We start from the raw sequence: 14608 nt of genomic DNA on the forward strand, positions 1-14608 counted from the left end.
GTGTTAACAGTAGATAGTAAACCTTCCAATCTGTGGAGTTAAGTGAACACATTTTTCATTGTGATACTCAAGTCTCTCCCTAGATTCCTTTATTTGCCACTTGTATCATGTCTTGGAATACCTTCTGTCTTCAGGTCTCAGGTTGCTGCAGTTTATATTCATATAGCTGTTGTCTGCTTTTCATCGCTCCTATTATTCTCAGAGTATTCTTTTTTTCTCATCATGTTGTTTCCCATTCTGAACTGATCTTTAATTATTAGTGAAGTAGACCTGTTGATTTTTTTTCTGTGCCAGCTTTCTGAATGACTGTTCCATGTCTCCACTCCTTCTAGTCCCACATAAACAAAACATATCTGCAGAGGGACTTTCAGATGGAGAGGGGAGCATGTCTTCTAGCTACTCTCCCCTTCCCTCCAGCTCCACCTGACATTGTTCCCTTTACCAATAGAAACAATCCTGATAAGCATGTGATTATGACAAGGGAGCTATGACAGTTTACTCCAGCTGATAAATTAAACAATAGTAAGTCACCAGAGTACCTGTAGCAGTACAAAAGTTCTTGAAATGATCCTCTGGAAGTCCTTCCGTTCTCCTTTTTTCCTTCGGTAAATACTCATTTGGACTTTTGCTGCATAGCATTACCCGTCAGATGTATGAGGAGGTGTTATCCCTGACTGACAGCGCTGTGCCAGCAAAACTCCCTAGTGTAGACTCAGTTATAGTGGCAAAACTGTGCTTTTGCCAGCATGACTTATTTTCCTGGGGAGGGCTGAAATAAGCTATGCCAGCAAAAATGTAGTCAATCTGTGTAGTTTTGCCAGTACAATCTGTGTCCACAGTAGGAGCACTTTGCCAGTACAGTGTATACCAATATAGCTCTCCTGGCAAAGCTCTCCTTGTGTAGACCTGGCCTGAGTGATTAACAGGCATTCATAATGAAGTCGTGCTATTTGTTGTTAAATTCAATGGGATTTGGACACCTGATTCCATTAGGTCCTTTTTGAAAATCCCAGCATATGTGCTTAGATATTTAGATTTGGAGAAAATGTCTTTGAAAATGGCCCATTTATATATTTGTTAGGATTACCTTTATTTAAAAAATATATTATTGTCAAAGGGCTCTATATATAACTATACCATACTATATACTATAATTTATAATCCTTCTATAATCTCCCTTAAAATAATTAGGGTTTTTACCTCCCATCTAAAATATCATTTTAAGTGACCTTGATAAAACCATTTTTTGTTCTCAGACTGCCTTTACAACAAATATTTTTGCACTTTTAAAATAGGTAACAGTGAATTTAGTTCATTTACATTTAATCATTTAATACTTCCTGGTTTAGGCTACAAGTGAAAATGAGTTTGATCATTGTCTAGTCCCTAGTGAATTTCTGTCTACAACTGCAACTTGGCCCTCTTGGTAGTCTTAAACTGGAATAAAAAAATATGTTAAATTCAAGAATAAAATGCATGAGAACAGTTGTGTGGGGGAACTTTCACAAAACCTGCCCACGCTGTGCATGGATTGAGCTACAGGTAGTGCTTTTAATCTTTCACACGCAAGAAATTCAAGTGCAAATTGTTTGGTTTTGGTTTTTTGAAATGAAAACTTCCTTTTATGCCTTTCAAGCATGTTAAATCTTTGTAGATCTCTGGATGTTTGCTTAACCTGCCTACATGTATTTTTTTTTTATGTTGTTACTGTAAGATAAAGGACATAGTCCCTCTGCCTTTTTCTATATTAGGGACATCTTCAGCCTCCTAAATAAGAATATTCATAATTCATTTTATTATGAATTAACATAGGAAGGGCCCCATCTTGCTATCTTTCCATGCAATATTTAGCAAAATACATAGGAACTTCTGTTTTGTTAGCAATGGTTTATTGCATTGTATGCTTATGTGTTAGACGTGCAAGGCCTTTCATTAAACAGCAGGGTATTATTAGGCATAGCATGAAAAGCCTTTATAGTGTATCTGCCTTGTTTAAACTTGGCCCACAAGCATGCTGCAGACTAAAAGGGTGAGCAATGAATTGAGAGTTGATGGCAGGCCCATAGAGGTCCTAAGGCTCAGGTGGTTGTCAGCCATAAGTTTAGCTTAGCTCTTTCAGTAATTTGTCACGCCTTGGTCTGCTCCTGCTGCGCCAGCACGTGCCAGCTTAGTGTCAGAGTGCCTGTTCGCCAGACGGCCACTCAGGCCTAACATCCTGCTGTTAACAGGACCAGCGGCTTGCTGTGGCAGTATGGAATACAGAGCCTTGGCAACAGCCAAGTGCTGTGCAGAATAAGCATGTTCATAATGAGATGTGAATGGCATCAGTTAGTCCCTTTAGAATAGGGTCTAGGCGTGTGCCTCCTCTCTTAGGAAGTTTGGCAGCCTATTCATTAACAAGAGTCATCAGGAGTTCAGCCTATAATAGTGAAGCAGCCCCAAATACACTCAGCCTAATACTTGTGCTATCAGGAATGTGTTCTGCTGGGCTTTAAAAGAAAATAAGTAAATAAAATTGTCAGCAGGTGCAATCACTGAAATGCTAAGTATTAATTTTCTTTCTTCAGTTTCCCAAAGGGAGTTTATAGAAGGATTTATCATATGTGTATCTGTCTCTATTAGCATGAAAATCTTTCTAAAATGTCATTTAACCTTAGTGACTACAGTAACTTGCATATGATTAAGACATAAACACATTGATTATCCCCACTGAGATAGAGCACTAGAAATCTAATGCTCCATTATTTTACCCTGAATTGAAAAGAATGTTCACTCATTTTTAAAGTATCATATTAATGTAGCAGAAACTACAAATGTGCACCTTGGAATAATTCTAATGAGTAACGTAGGCTTTTCAATTAAAAAAATCCAATCACCTACGTTATATTGAGTTACTGGTGTTATTTCATCGTCTCATAATTTGGTAATTATGAATTGGCACTTTCTCCTACTTAATGCAATCTCGTAGAATTAGCATGCTTTTCCACATGACAAAAACGCAATGAAGATCTGAAAACTCTTTTTTTAATGAGGAAATGGGGAATGAGATGTCATACTGGCTTCTTCAAGTGTTAATTCATAAAGTCATATGTGAGATTCTTCAGTCCATTGTAGATTTGTTTCAGACGTTATCCTGTTATTGGAAATGCATGATTCACCTTCTGAGAAAACAGAAGCTGCATACAAAAGGAAAAGATTTGCTTTCTCCACTGTGGAAAGCTGCCGCAAGCAGGGGTCCTATTAAGACAGCTGGAAAGTTGCTTCAGCTTGTTACGCTTGTAAGTTTTATTGGTGACTGGTTTTTGATTACACATTTGAATGCTGCGTGTTCCAGGTTGCCGAGTTTTAATTAAAAGGCAATAACCTTGGTTTAGCTTTGTTGTCTGTATTATGTAGACTGTATTGCATGCAAGGTCTTATTTTATTAATACGTATAATTTATTGGTACATCCGATGATACCTTCTACAGTATAACTTTAACGTAAACTTTACACGCTGAGGAATCTTATATACTTCCTTCTTTTAAGTAGCACAATGATCAGTTGCATCTATTCTTTTCCTTTCCCTATAACCTGTACTCCCAATTCAATTATTTTTGGTAGGATGAAAAGAATAATTGTAATGCAAATATTATCCATCAGGAGCATGCTAAACATGCACTACATTTCTGTTGTCATTATTGTTTTTCACATTAAAAATGTAACATTTTTATTTCCCAGGAATATACTTCTAGGGTCTTTGTTTTCATCCCCACTAACTTCAGAGATCCCTTGGATTCAGTCACTAAACCATGCCTTTTTCAAGAACAACATTTGTGTTGAAGCTAAAAAAAATTATTGATATGATAAATAATTTCAAAAAGTACAGTTCAGTGCTTATGTTTAGAAATCTTAAATATTTTAAAGAAATTTTGAAAGGCATATTTTTCACACCAATGATGTAGTTCTCTACATGTATTTGTATGGATTGAACTGTTAGCATTCTAGGACATTGTGTAACAGCATTTAATTTTGCATGTGAATTTCCTTAACCTGATTATTGCAGTTATGAGGAAAGAGCTCTATATCTTGAAGCAATAATCCAGAATCACAAAGAAGTAATGACATTTGAGGATTTTGCAGCTCAGGTCTTTTCTCCCTCTCCTAGCTACTCTCTCAGTGGAACTGGTGAGTCTCTGTACGTTATTCTTCTGTTTAGCACTAAGAAGCACTTGAGCAGCAGATGTACACCTGTTTTTCGTAGATAAATGCTTGCAAATTTAAGAAGAGCATTCTCCCTCTGAATCAACTAATGAATATCAAAAGGAATGATGACATTCATTTTAATTTGTTTTGCATCAGAGCTATTCACTCAGTTCCTTTCTTCAGCTATCCTGTTAACCCCCGAATCTAGCAAGGTTAATGAACTTTCTCTCAGTAATGTGCTCTGGTTCATTCAGGAGTGTGGGTTTCTTGCTGAGCTGGGAATATGTTGTTCAAAAGCTATGCCTGAATCAGTGCTTACTTATCGAAAAATAGTTCCTCACAGTAGAAGCCGTTGCTACTAATGCTAAATGGGGATTATGCTGCTGAGATACCAGGGTCAGGGATTAATGCAGAAGAAATGTAAGGATAGTGTTCGGTTAGAATATTATAACAGTAATACAGTATGCTAACATTTTCCTTTTAATATTTGATATATGTGTGGACAAATTTCAAACTTCCTACCAATGCCTGGATTGGAATCTCATTTTTAAACTCTATTTCAACAATTATTTCATCAATCTTGTTGAAAGATGGAAATCTATGTAAAACTCAGTGAATGTATTCTTTATGTCATAACAAGATTTTAAGTTAACTTCTAAGGTCAGTAAGATACCAGTTGCTACTTTGTCATTTTAATTATCCTTGATAAATTGGTTTAAAAGGAAACATTAATTCTGAAGAGTAGGTTTCTAGCACCCTAAGGATTAATTTTCCTCTCTTGTGGAAAAGTATACAGTCAGTGCCTGATGAATTCCTTAATCCCTTCTTTGCACCGATTGGGTGTACACTTTCTAATTATTTCATGATACTCTTTTGGATTGTTAAATAGATTATTTCAACCCTGTATAAATGTTTCAACACATCTGCTTTATTCCCTATATTCTGACTTGTTAACAAATACCTTCCATCTAAACTGAAAAATTGAAGGAAGAAATTAAATTTACTGAAATAAATCACATACAAATAAAATCAGCCATGCATCATTGTTTAACATTACTGGCTCCAATCCTTGAGCTTTCAGAGCTTTGTTAGGAGATAAGAGGTATATGCATGTACTTGTATTGGTCGCCAGTAGCAGCAGGCAGAAGGCTTTGGAGATAAGCAAGCTGGCAGAAGTAAAGGAGAACCAGTGCTATTTACATAATCGCGCCTCTGCTTCCTGGAGAGGCGTCAAGAAACACAGGGATGGCCTCTATTGATCTTTGTTGAACTGGAATACTAAACAACATTAGAAAAGCTTATAACTTAAAGCTTTGATTAATGTTTTCTACATTAAAAAAGTAGAACAGCTGTGAATTAAATTCTTTTATACGCCCTGCCAAAACTCGGAGACAAAAAAATTATCAATTTCAATAGAAATGTAGATTTCATACCCAGTTTTGTTAGAAACTTTGAGTCATTTATCTGTGTAGGTATCAGCAAATAAAAATATAGGCATCTTGGCAGAATTTTAAAATACTTTAAGCATATTTTATTGTCTTCATCAATCTTCCATACTTCTGTTCCACCACATTTGCATATGTTATTTGGTCATCTTATTCTGATCAAATTAAACATAATTAGAAAAGACATTACTATGGAATAACATTCTAAATTCTATAATATCTGTTATATGCAAAAAATACTTAACATTTATTTAAATTGTTCAGAAGAATTGTTAAATAATCATTAAGTACTAGAATAATTTTTTATGTGATTTAATTTTTCTTAGGCAGAACTTGTCACAAAATTCAGATCCTGATTTTCAGCCTTCCAAAGTTTGGGGGTGTTTGAAATCATATTTTTAGTTCAGCCTGTTATAATACTAGGGCCAGTCATGAGTCAGATACCAAAACTCAAGTCTCCAAAGTTCAGGGCTGTTCAGAGCTGGGATTTCAGTTTTCCCAGCTATAGTCAGAGGCACAAAATTCCGATCCAGGCTTGAATTTATAAGCATCCCCTGCCAGTCTCCCTTATTCCCCTCCAAGGTTTCAAGTTGTTCTGATTGAGCAAATCTTTAGTCTACTCAGTGTTACAAGACAGTTAATACCTGATTTAAAAGATCTGTTGTAATTAGAGAATGTTGGAAGAACAACACAGCAAACTATATACTTGAGAAAATCATTTCATTTATGGGCTTTAGAAAATTCTATATTGTAAGGTTTCAAGCTATTAGAAGAGAATAATTTATTTAATATTTTTAAAACAGAATTTTCTAGATTAGACAACTTCCTAAATCATGAAAATTACTTGTCATATTAGCCTTTACAAAGACATGTAAATCCGTGACTCAGGAATTTCCCTATTCTAGGATTAAAAGAAAACCTATCCATACTTTTACCTTTTACTGTTTAGTTGCTAAATTGTTTAGTGTCAGGATTACTATGAGTCCTATTATAATTAAATTTCAGGATTGTGCACTCTTAGGCTCGAAGTCAATATTGAAACCAGATAGAACTCATGGAATTCCACAATCATTGTTAATGCTGAATAGTCCCAGGGCTTATAGGCCCTGATTCTGCAAAAAGGTCCAACAGAGCCGCACTGCAGTCAGTGGAGTTCTGCATGGGCACTGTGGTCTGCCCACACCCATCCACCTGGGAGATCAGGGACATCTGGATTCATCTAATATTTCCATTATCACCACATTTTAGGTTAGTACTTTGCAGTAGATCTTCCATTACCAACTCAATATATAAAACCATGAATCAGGACAGTGTGTATTTGTATCTCTATGGGCAGGTGTGGAATATTTTGATCCTTCGTGAGATGGTAATGCCATTCCCTTAAAATAAAAATCAAGCTATTATTAAATTAATTTTAATTAGTTCACATCCATTTATTTATTCACATCAGTGTCCGGGAAAGGGGAGTGGGTTTATTTTGATGTGAACTATTCCCAGAGCAAGTTTGAGTGCAAGCAAACACAAGTTGTGATAATTTCAGCTAGTAAGTATTACCAGTGCTGTATTTGTAGATACACATCCTCCCATCCATCATGTCTCATGCAGTTCAGAATTTTGCCTTATTGACATGTGTATGTAGCACAGGTTGGCTGTGCAATTTGTGTGGAAGTGGTATTCTTCCATTTAAGAAATTTGACACATGTTGATAAGATCTCAGGTTACTCTGAGGGGAATGCCCATCCCAAAACAGAGAAATGAAACCTGCAAAGAAAAGTGGAACTGCCCAAGGCAAGCCCATCTATCTGTGTTTTTATGCTCTTCCAAGCAGCAAGCCAACTGGAAAAATTGATCCTGAACAGCTTAAGCTTTCATGGTGAATTTAGGGCCCATTCTTCCCCCCAGCCAATCCTCAACATCACCTCATCATAATCCAAGATCACTATATATACAGATAGACAATCCCAGGGATCAATGAGTAGTACAGTTTTATTTTATCTAGGATTTTTTAAGCAGTTAATGCAACATAAGATTCAAAAAGCATCCTGCGATATACTATAAATTAGTGCAGTGAAAATATAGCCATTAACATATGCAATTTGTATGATATTATTAATTACCTTTTGGGGGCTTTTATGTCCTGTTGCACAACCTCAGACTACTAGCAAATAGCAAGGTGCTGCAGAATGGATGTTGCCATGTGACATGGATTATAAAGTGTGCACTGACTTAGGCTCCCATTCTGCAACGTTTATGCAGGTGCTTACCTTTATGCATGGGAGTAGTCCAACTGATTTGTGTAAATCTTTGTAGGACCGGGGCCTTTAACTCTTTATACATAGTGTTAGATCTCCATGCATCTTAGACACTGAAAATACTGAATACTAGGCAGAATGAACACCCCATAACTCATTTATGGGAAGTGCAGATTTAGGATCAAAAGATCAGAATAAGGTCCTTCGTTGCTAAACTGGTACGTTACATGCCTTATTTTAATTAGGCTGAGTATAAGAGTCAACCCAAGAGGTCCTTAGTTGTCCTACAGTATTTAATTATTCTCATCCTGTCCCTTTGCAGATTTTCCCACTTTAAAGGGTGTTCTTAGCTACAATCCTTTCCTCTTCTTCCTCCTGCCTTCTCTGGCCAAAAAAACAAAAACAATTTTGTTGGACAAAATACTGGTACTCCACACAAACTTCAGAAAGTGCAACTTGGTGGTGCATCCTTTCAAAAAAGCAATCCTAAATGGTCAATACATATGTACTAACAGGTGCATAAAATACGTTTCCAAGTCTAATTGCCCTTATTGATGAAACAAATAGAGTAGCAGTATAAGATTAGAAGCCCGACAGTGGTTTTAACTGCTAAGAGATGTAAACATTTGAAGGTTCTAGAAAAGGGAATCAATATTCAGACTTTAAATAACAGTTCCTTCAGAAAGAGCTTTGTGCTGCATATTTGGATACTCATCATGGTAGCTTTCTACTGACATGAGAATCCAGAAATTGTATCTGCAAGCATTCTTTTAATATTGCAGACTTGCAGTTGATTCTTCAAAGGGTTAATTGGAATGGGCACACTTGACTGCTGAGAGGACTGATCTAATCACTGCCATATCCAAGTGCATCTGTTCACCATGAGGTCATTCTTGTGCATGCTAATGATTTGGAAAATAAAGCATAATGCTTGACATTATCAGAAAGCATATAAATTGTGTAAATCTTTACTTTTTAGTCGCCGATGGCCCTTGCAGAATGAAAAGAAAGACAAATGAATCTCAGACTGCACTTTTTTTGTAGGCAGTCTTTATTTATTGTCACTGGACTAACAGGAAAACTATATAGGAAAACTGTGGCACCCAATAATATATGTTGATAAAGGGATTCTTTAATGAGTATTGTAGCATTGCCCAGTTAAGGAACTGTAGCCATTTCCAGCATTCCCAGGTTTTTCAGGCTGTGGAACTCTTGCATGCTCATTTACATAGGATTGAAACTTGGCAGCCTCGTTGCTCCATTTTTTGTTTTGTTTGTTTTGCTTTTGTTTAAAAAAAGATAGAAAAGGATTAACCTTTCTTTTATTTCTAGAATGTTTAATAAAAATGTTTTCCCTGCCCAAGACATATTTACTATTTTTTAAAATACCTTTTGCTGTGTGTTTAGCTTTCATTGATCCCTTTTGATATTTAAAGGGAAAGAAACATTCAGTGCAGCCATGTTATTTCAAAAGACACTTTTTCTAGTTTTGATTTTCTTTGTACTCCTCGCTGTTCATTGTGAACACGTTGGTATGGCTACACTGCAGTTAAACACCCACAGCTGGCCTGGGTCAGGTTATTCAGACTCGCGGCGCTCAGGCTGCTGTAAAATTGCAGTGTAGACTTTTGGGTTCAGGCTGATTCCTGGGCTCTGGGACCCTCCCGGGATGATGGTGACTTCCTGTTCTGCAGTGGAGATAGGTCCATGCGGCAGTTTGACATTTTCTGATCAGGAAAGACGCAAAACTAGAATTGCCTCCGGGGTGTTGCATGACTAGCCTGGAGTGCTGTAGCTGAAGAATTGTATGTAGCCTGTGCCTGAATTGTGCCTGGATCGCTCCTGTACTATCAGTTCTTCCATTTCAAAGACAATTTTTATCTGCAAATGTAGAGGAAACATAACAGATTATGATTAATACGGAGTCTGTTGCAAAGTCTGATTGAACTCAGTATGACTTTGCATTCTAAAAATTGTTAGGTGCCAGAAGGTCAGTGATAGGAGGGAGAATCACAAGACCCTCAGGATAGATTCTTGAAGCCTTGATAATAGATAAGAGAAAGTTACTGTCTAAGCCAAGACAGTGTTTCCCAAATTCACTTAAATATTTAAGAGTTAATCGCTGAGTCCTGTAAGAAACCTGATGTGAAGCCCGCCTTACCTAAGGCTATGCATAACTTTTATAGATAACCAAAAAGGTGTGTCATCTTCTGGGGTACTCTGCCCTGTATAGACCATACAGTTACATCCTCAGTACAGTCATCGGCTCTCACTATGTAAGGTACTGCAAGCCTGAAGGACCCCTTTGTCTCCAAATTCGAATTCAATAACTAGAAACCATAATTTAGTAACTATTTGCATTGCTGCCAGTTCCATTGTGGCTCCATACCTCTCCCTTCAAGCTTTTGGTGTTGGGATTGGGACCCTTATTTTGGCTCACTAAAAGTGACCTTCCTGTTAGCCATCTCCTCCCCGTGGAGAGTGGGTGAGCTGGCCCTCTCCTGCAATGCCAGTTCCTCTTTCAGGTATCCCATAAAGTAACCCTTCATCTGCTTCCCAGATCTATTCACAAGATTAATTCTGAGCTCCATAGGGATCTTGATATGGATTTTCCTACCATTTTGTCCTCAGATGACTCGGTGTAGGGAAAGGGCTTGGCATTCTGTAGGTGGTGGTGGGGCCTTGAAGTTTTACCTACAGGGAATTTAGGGTTTCTTCAGTTTCCTTGCCCTCCCTTCCCCACAAAAGAGGCAGATAATTCCCATTCAGATTCAGTCATTGTTAAATGGGTTTGTGTATGTATTAAGGAAGCATACATAGCAGTCTCCCTATTCCATAGGCATTAAAGCTTCTTCCTCTGAAACGTAGTCTCCTCCTAGGCAGAGAGAGAATCTGCGTCAGTACAGGAAACCTGTCAAATGGACTCTTGGCGTTCCATCCATGCCATTATCATCTGCATCAAAGCTCCCACTGATGCAGCTTTTGGGCCTGTGATCCTGAGTGCTTTAGTCCAAGAAACCTCTGGAAAATTCCCAAGATAAGTCCTCCCAGTCTGGGTTTGGGTTTTGCCAGGCAAGGCCCAGCATTCCAGTTGTTAGAGCCCCCTGAGCAGAGAGGGATATTTTGGTCTTTCCATCTAAGGAAGCTATCAACTGGCCAGAGAGTGTGCTTTGGTACCTGAGGATGAAGAGGTGCCAAAGTTTCTGTCAGCTGATTGGTGGAGCTAGCTGATTTAACAAAGGAGAAAAAAATCTGTAGTTTTCAGATTGTTGGAGTCCCCCATAGAAAATCCATTTTACAGGGAGGAGCAAAATTTACCCTTTCATCTTGGGGAAATCTGAGATCTGACTGAAACATAAATCCATTTCACATTTTCCATAATTTTGTATGGCTCATTATAGTAAATTTAGAATCAGTGTTCAGACAACATAACACAGAAATTCTGGTCCATCTTCTGGATCTGTGAATTTGTGAGATGAGAGTCATTTCCGTGGCAACAAACTGATAACATAAGCAAAATTGTAACTTCACTGAAGAAGCATGTAACAGCTTGGCAGTAATGAAGAAATCTCATTCAAACACAAATGTCTGCCATGGTCAGAAGGACAACACTGAAAATTACAGCCAAAGTCATTTCTCCTTTTCCAGTAAAGAAATTTCTTCTTTCAGGCTGCCATACTCTCCTTAATTCAGTGATCTGCTAATGGGTATGACGAGTCTCAGAATTCTGACTCCTTCACTAGCTATGTGCAGTGGCATATGGGAAGAAGACACATGCTAAACTCACTGTTCTCCTGATTTTTGTACGTTGATCAGACGCTTAACATTTTTAAAATTATTTAATATTGTGTATGTTGGCAGATGATTTGCATATTTTTCAGGAAAAAGAAATACTGGAGTTAAGAAGTAAAATGTGTAAGTTGTGTGTCAGGAATGCTCTATTAAATCAGTGACAAAAAGCTGTAGTGAATACCAAGAGCCAGATCCTGAGATGGTGGCAATCAATGTAGGTTGGTGAGCTCCATTGAAGGCATGCTGATTCACACCAACTGAGGATCTGGGCCCCTCTCTTTTAGAGATCTAGTCAGGCAAAATTGGGAGGCCTAAGAAGGTTGCATTCAGTAGCTATGCAGCAGGATTGAACTGCCATGTGGAAAGGCCGTCCTGCTCTACAAAGGGAAGAAAAAACAGTGTGTGGCTGGAAGTTGTTTTGGGTATCAGGACAGGAGTTCTCCCTGCATGTTGCATACCATTGCTCACAATTTGTATCTGTCCCCCTAGGGCTGCTTAAGCTACAGGAGCTACTCCCGGCCTGGACTGTTGTAACCACTATGCGTGGCGCTAGTGGCTATGATCTGCGAAGAGCAATCAGTCTCTCTGCCTGGTCCTGTTTCTTTAAATTGTTGGTTGGGTCAGGGGCAACTCTCCCCTCCATGATCTCTGGAAGAGACAATGGATTGGTGGGGGGAACGTCCTCCCTAGCAATGAGTTTGTAGAGGAAAAAATATTAACTTGATGGGCCTCTCTCTTCTTTCGAGCTGACAGCTCCAGCTGCTTGACCTGTCAGCCAGCAAGAGCGCTCCAGGCAGTATGGCCCCTTTAAAATTTCTTCCCTGGCTGACAAATGTCTGTCAGCCAGCCAATTATGAGCCAGCCCCCTGTGTGATGGTGTCATTCCCATTCACCAACTCCACCCGAGAAGGAGGCTGGGTTGGCTGGCATTTTAAGGTTATCTCCAGCATTATATGGCCTCATTCAAGAGGGACATACTTCTTTGAGACAGATTGCAGCTCCTCTGGCTGTGGAGCGTAAGAGGTTTGTGGAGCTTTTGCTGGCTGGCGAGAAATTGCAGAAGTGGCCTCAGGCTAATCAGAGCCCACACTGCTTTACTTATGTCTGTATTGTAGACCATTGCTTTTGGTTCGAAATTCTCTAATATAACAAAGGGCCTGATACTGAGGGGTGTTGAGCACCCATTGCCTTCAGTGGGAGTCATGGGTGATTAGCTTCTCTCAGGATAAGTTCACATCCCTGGAAATATTTCAAGTGCCTCTTAGTGTCAGGGGATTGTCTTTTTCTGAACCACAGATGGCACAGAGGTTAGGGCACTAGTCTAGACCCCTGTTCAGTTTCCTGCTCTGCCACAGACTTCCTATGTGGCCTTGGCAAGTCGCTTAGCCCCTCTGTTGCTCAGATCCCCTTCTGTACATTGAGGAGAATAGCACTGTCCTACCTCACAGGGGCATTGAGGGTAAATACATTTAAAGACTGTGAAGCGCTTTGATATCTACTGATGAAACACTCTGTATAAAAGCTAGGTATTATTACCTTTAACCTTATTGTACAGTAGTTTTACATCTGGACATTTACCAGTGGTCTGATTCAAAGCCAATTGAAGTCACTGGAAAGAGTTCTATTGACTTCAGTCAGCTTTGCATCCGACCCTAAAAATAAAGGCTGAGTCCTATCATATTTGAGTCTCCAGCAGAGTCAGGGCTAAGCTGTCCTTTGCATTGACATCCTCCATATGCTTCGTGTGTTCTGCTGGCCCAAAGAAATGTGCTGCGTAACAGCTGTCATAGCTCTGGCATGGGGAACAGTACATCACATGCAGCATTTTCATGTATATTCTTTTCAGTTTAAATTCAACTATTTTAAAAAAAGAACCTCCAAATATAACTAAAAGTTAGATGATGTAGTGAATGTGTGGTTTAATCATTATTTTGAGCAAAAAGTTACAAATGAGAGATCTCCAAATAAAGATTTAAATGAGTGATCATGTATAACCAAATCCTTTAATACCTTACACCAGACATGATATTCTTAACACACTGTGCAAATGGAATTCTAGTGTTTTCCTTTCCCACACTCCTGGAGCTTGTTACTGTAGATCTGCATTTCTGAGCATAATGTGTTTAAAACGTGTTTTGTTTCTGAGTGAATGCAGCCACAATTGTCGGTTAAATTGATGGTTTCTTCAAAATATCCTGAATTGAACATGTAGGCTAAAAGTTTCCAGTTACACTGTGATTATAACTGCAGTAACCAGTGTCTATGCATGTATACAAGTACAGTATATTGAACTAAGCAGAGTTACTAGGGAGTTTCTTTGTGGCTGTTTATTTAACAATAGACATGACTGTAATATCCTGAAAACAAAGACTTTCATAGACCTGTCATGGCTTATAGGTTAATTACATGTTGTTTTGTACACCCCAGGGCCAGTGCTAAAACTGATAGGAACTCATATCTAGGCTATAGCTAATTCATGCCAATTCTTTCTGTATAACATCTTTAAGTTACGGCCTTTCCTGTGTATTCACACAGCTAAAACTCTCATCCCAGTTCCCATCATCATGCACCTCAATTACTGCAATAGCTTCCTCCCTTGACCAATGCAATCTTGCCCCTCCCATAGCTAATCAGAATGATGCTTCAAGGATCATTTCCCTAGCCCATTACTTTGACCTGGTCACCACTCTTTTTGCATCTCTCCACTGGCTCCTTCTTCTCTATCACATCGAACATACGCTACTTGTCTTCACTGTCAAGGCCCCTCACAGTCAATCCCCACTCTACCTATCATCTCTCATTTGCTATCAAGCTATTTATTCTCACCTCTGATTGGCCCGTGATGCCAGATTCCTTTGAAAATTTAACAGGTGGACAAACAAGCACCTTTGTGCTTTCTCCCACGCTGCCCAAAGGCACTTCCCCTAAAAATCTG

The 14608-nt window shown here is 38.6% G+C and overlaps 1 protein-coding gene across 5 annotated transcripts in view; it reads left to right on the top strand.

The window, feature by feature from the left end:
- Window positions 1-14608, top strand: part of RALGAPA2 (Ral GTPase activating protein catalytic subunit alpha 2) — a 275841-nt gene that overhangs the window by 247141 nt on the left and 14092 nt on the right. For all 5 annotated transcript variants that reach the window (XR_004644914.1, XM_034764036.1, XM_034764035.1 and 2 more), the window contains one exon: window positions 4045-4166. Coding sequence is in view for 4 of the 5 variants with exons in the window: in XM_034764036.1 (XP_034619927.1) it covers window positions 4045-4166 (122 nt within the window). In the remaining variant the exon portion in view is untranslated. The remainder of the gene's footprint in view (window positions 1-4044; window positions 4167-14608) is intronic.

The sequence above is a fragment of the Trachemys scripta genome, chromosome 3, assembly GCF_013100865.1.
Source record: "Trachemys scripta elegans isolate TJP31775 chromosome 3, CAS_Tse_1.0, whole genome shotgun sequence".
Classification (NCBI taxonomy): Eukaryota; Metazoa; Chordata; order Testudines; family Emydidae; genus Trachemys; species Trachemys scripta.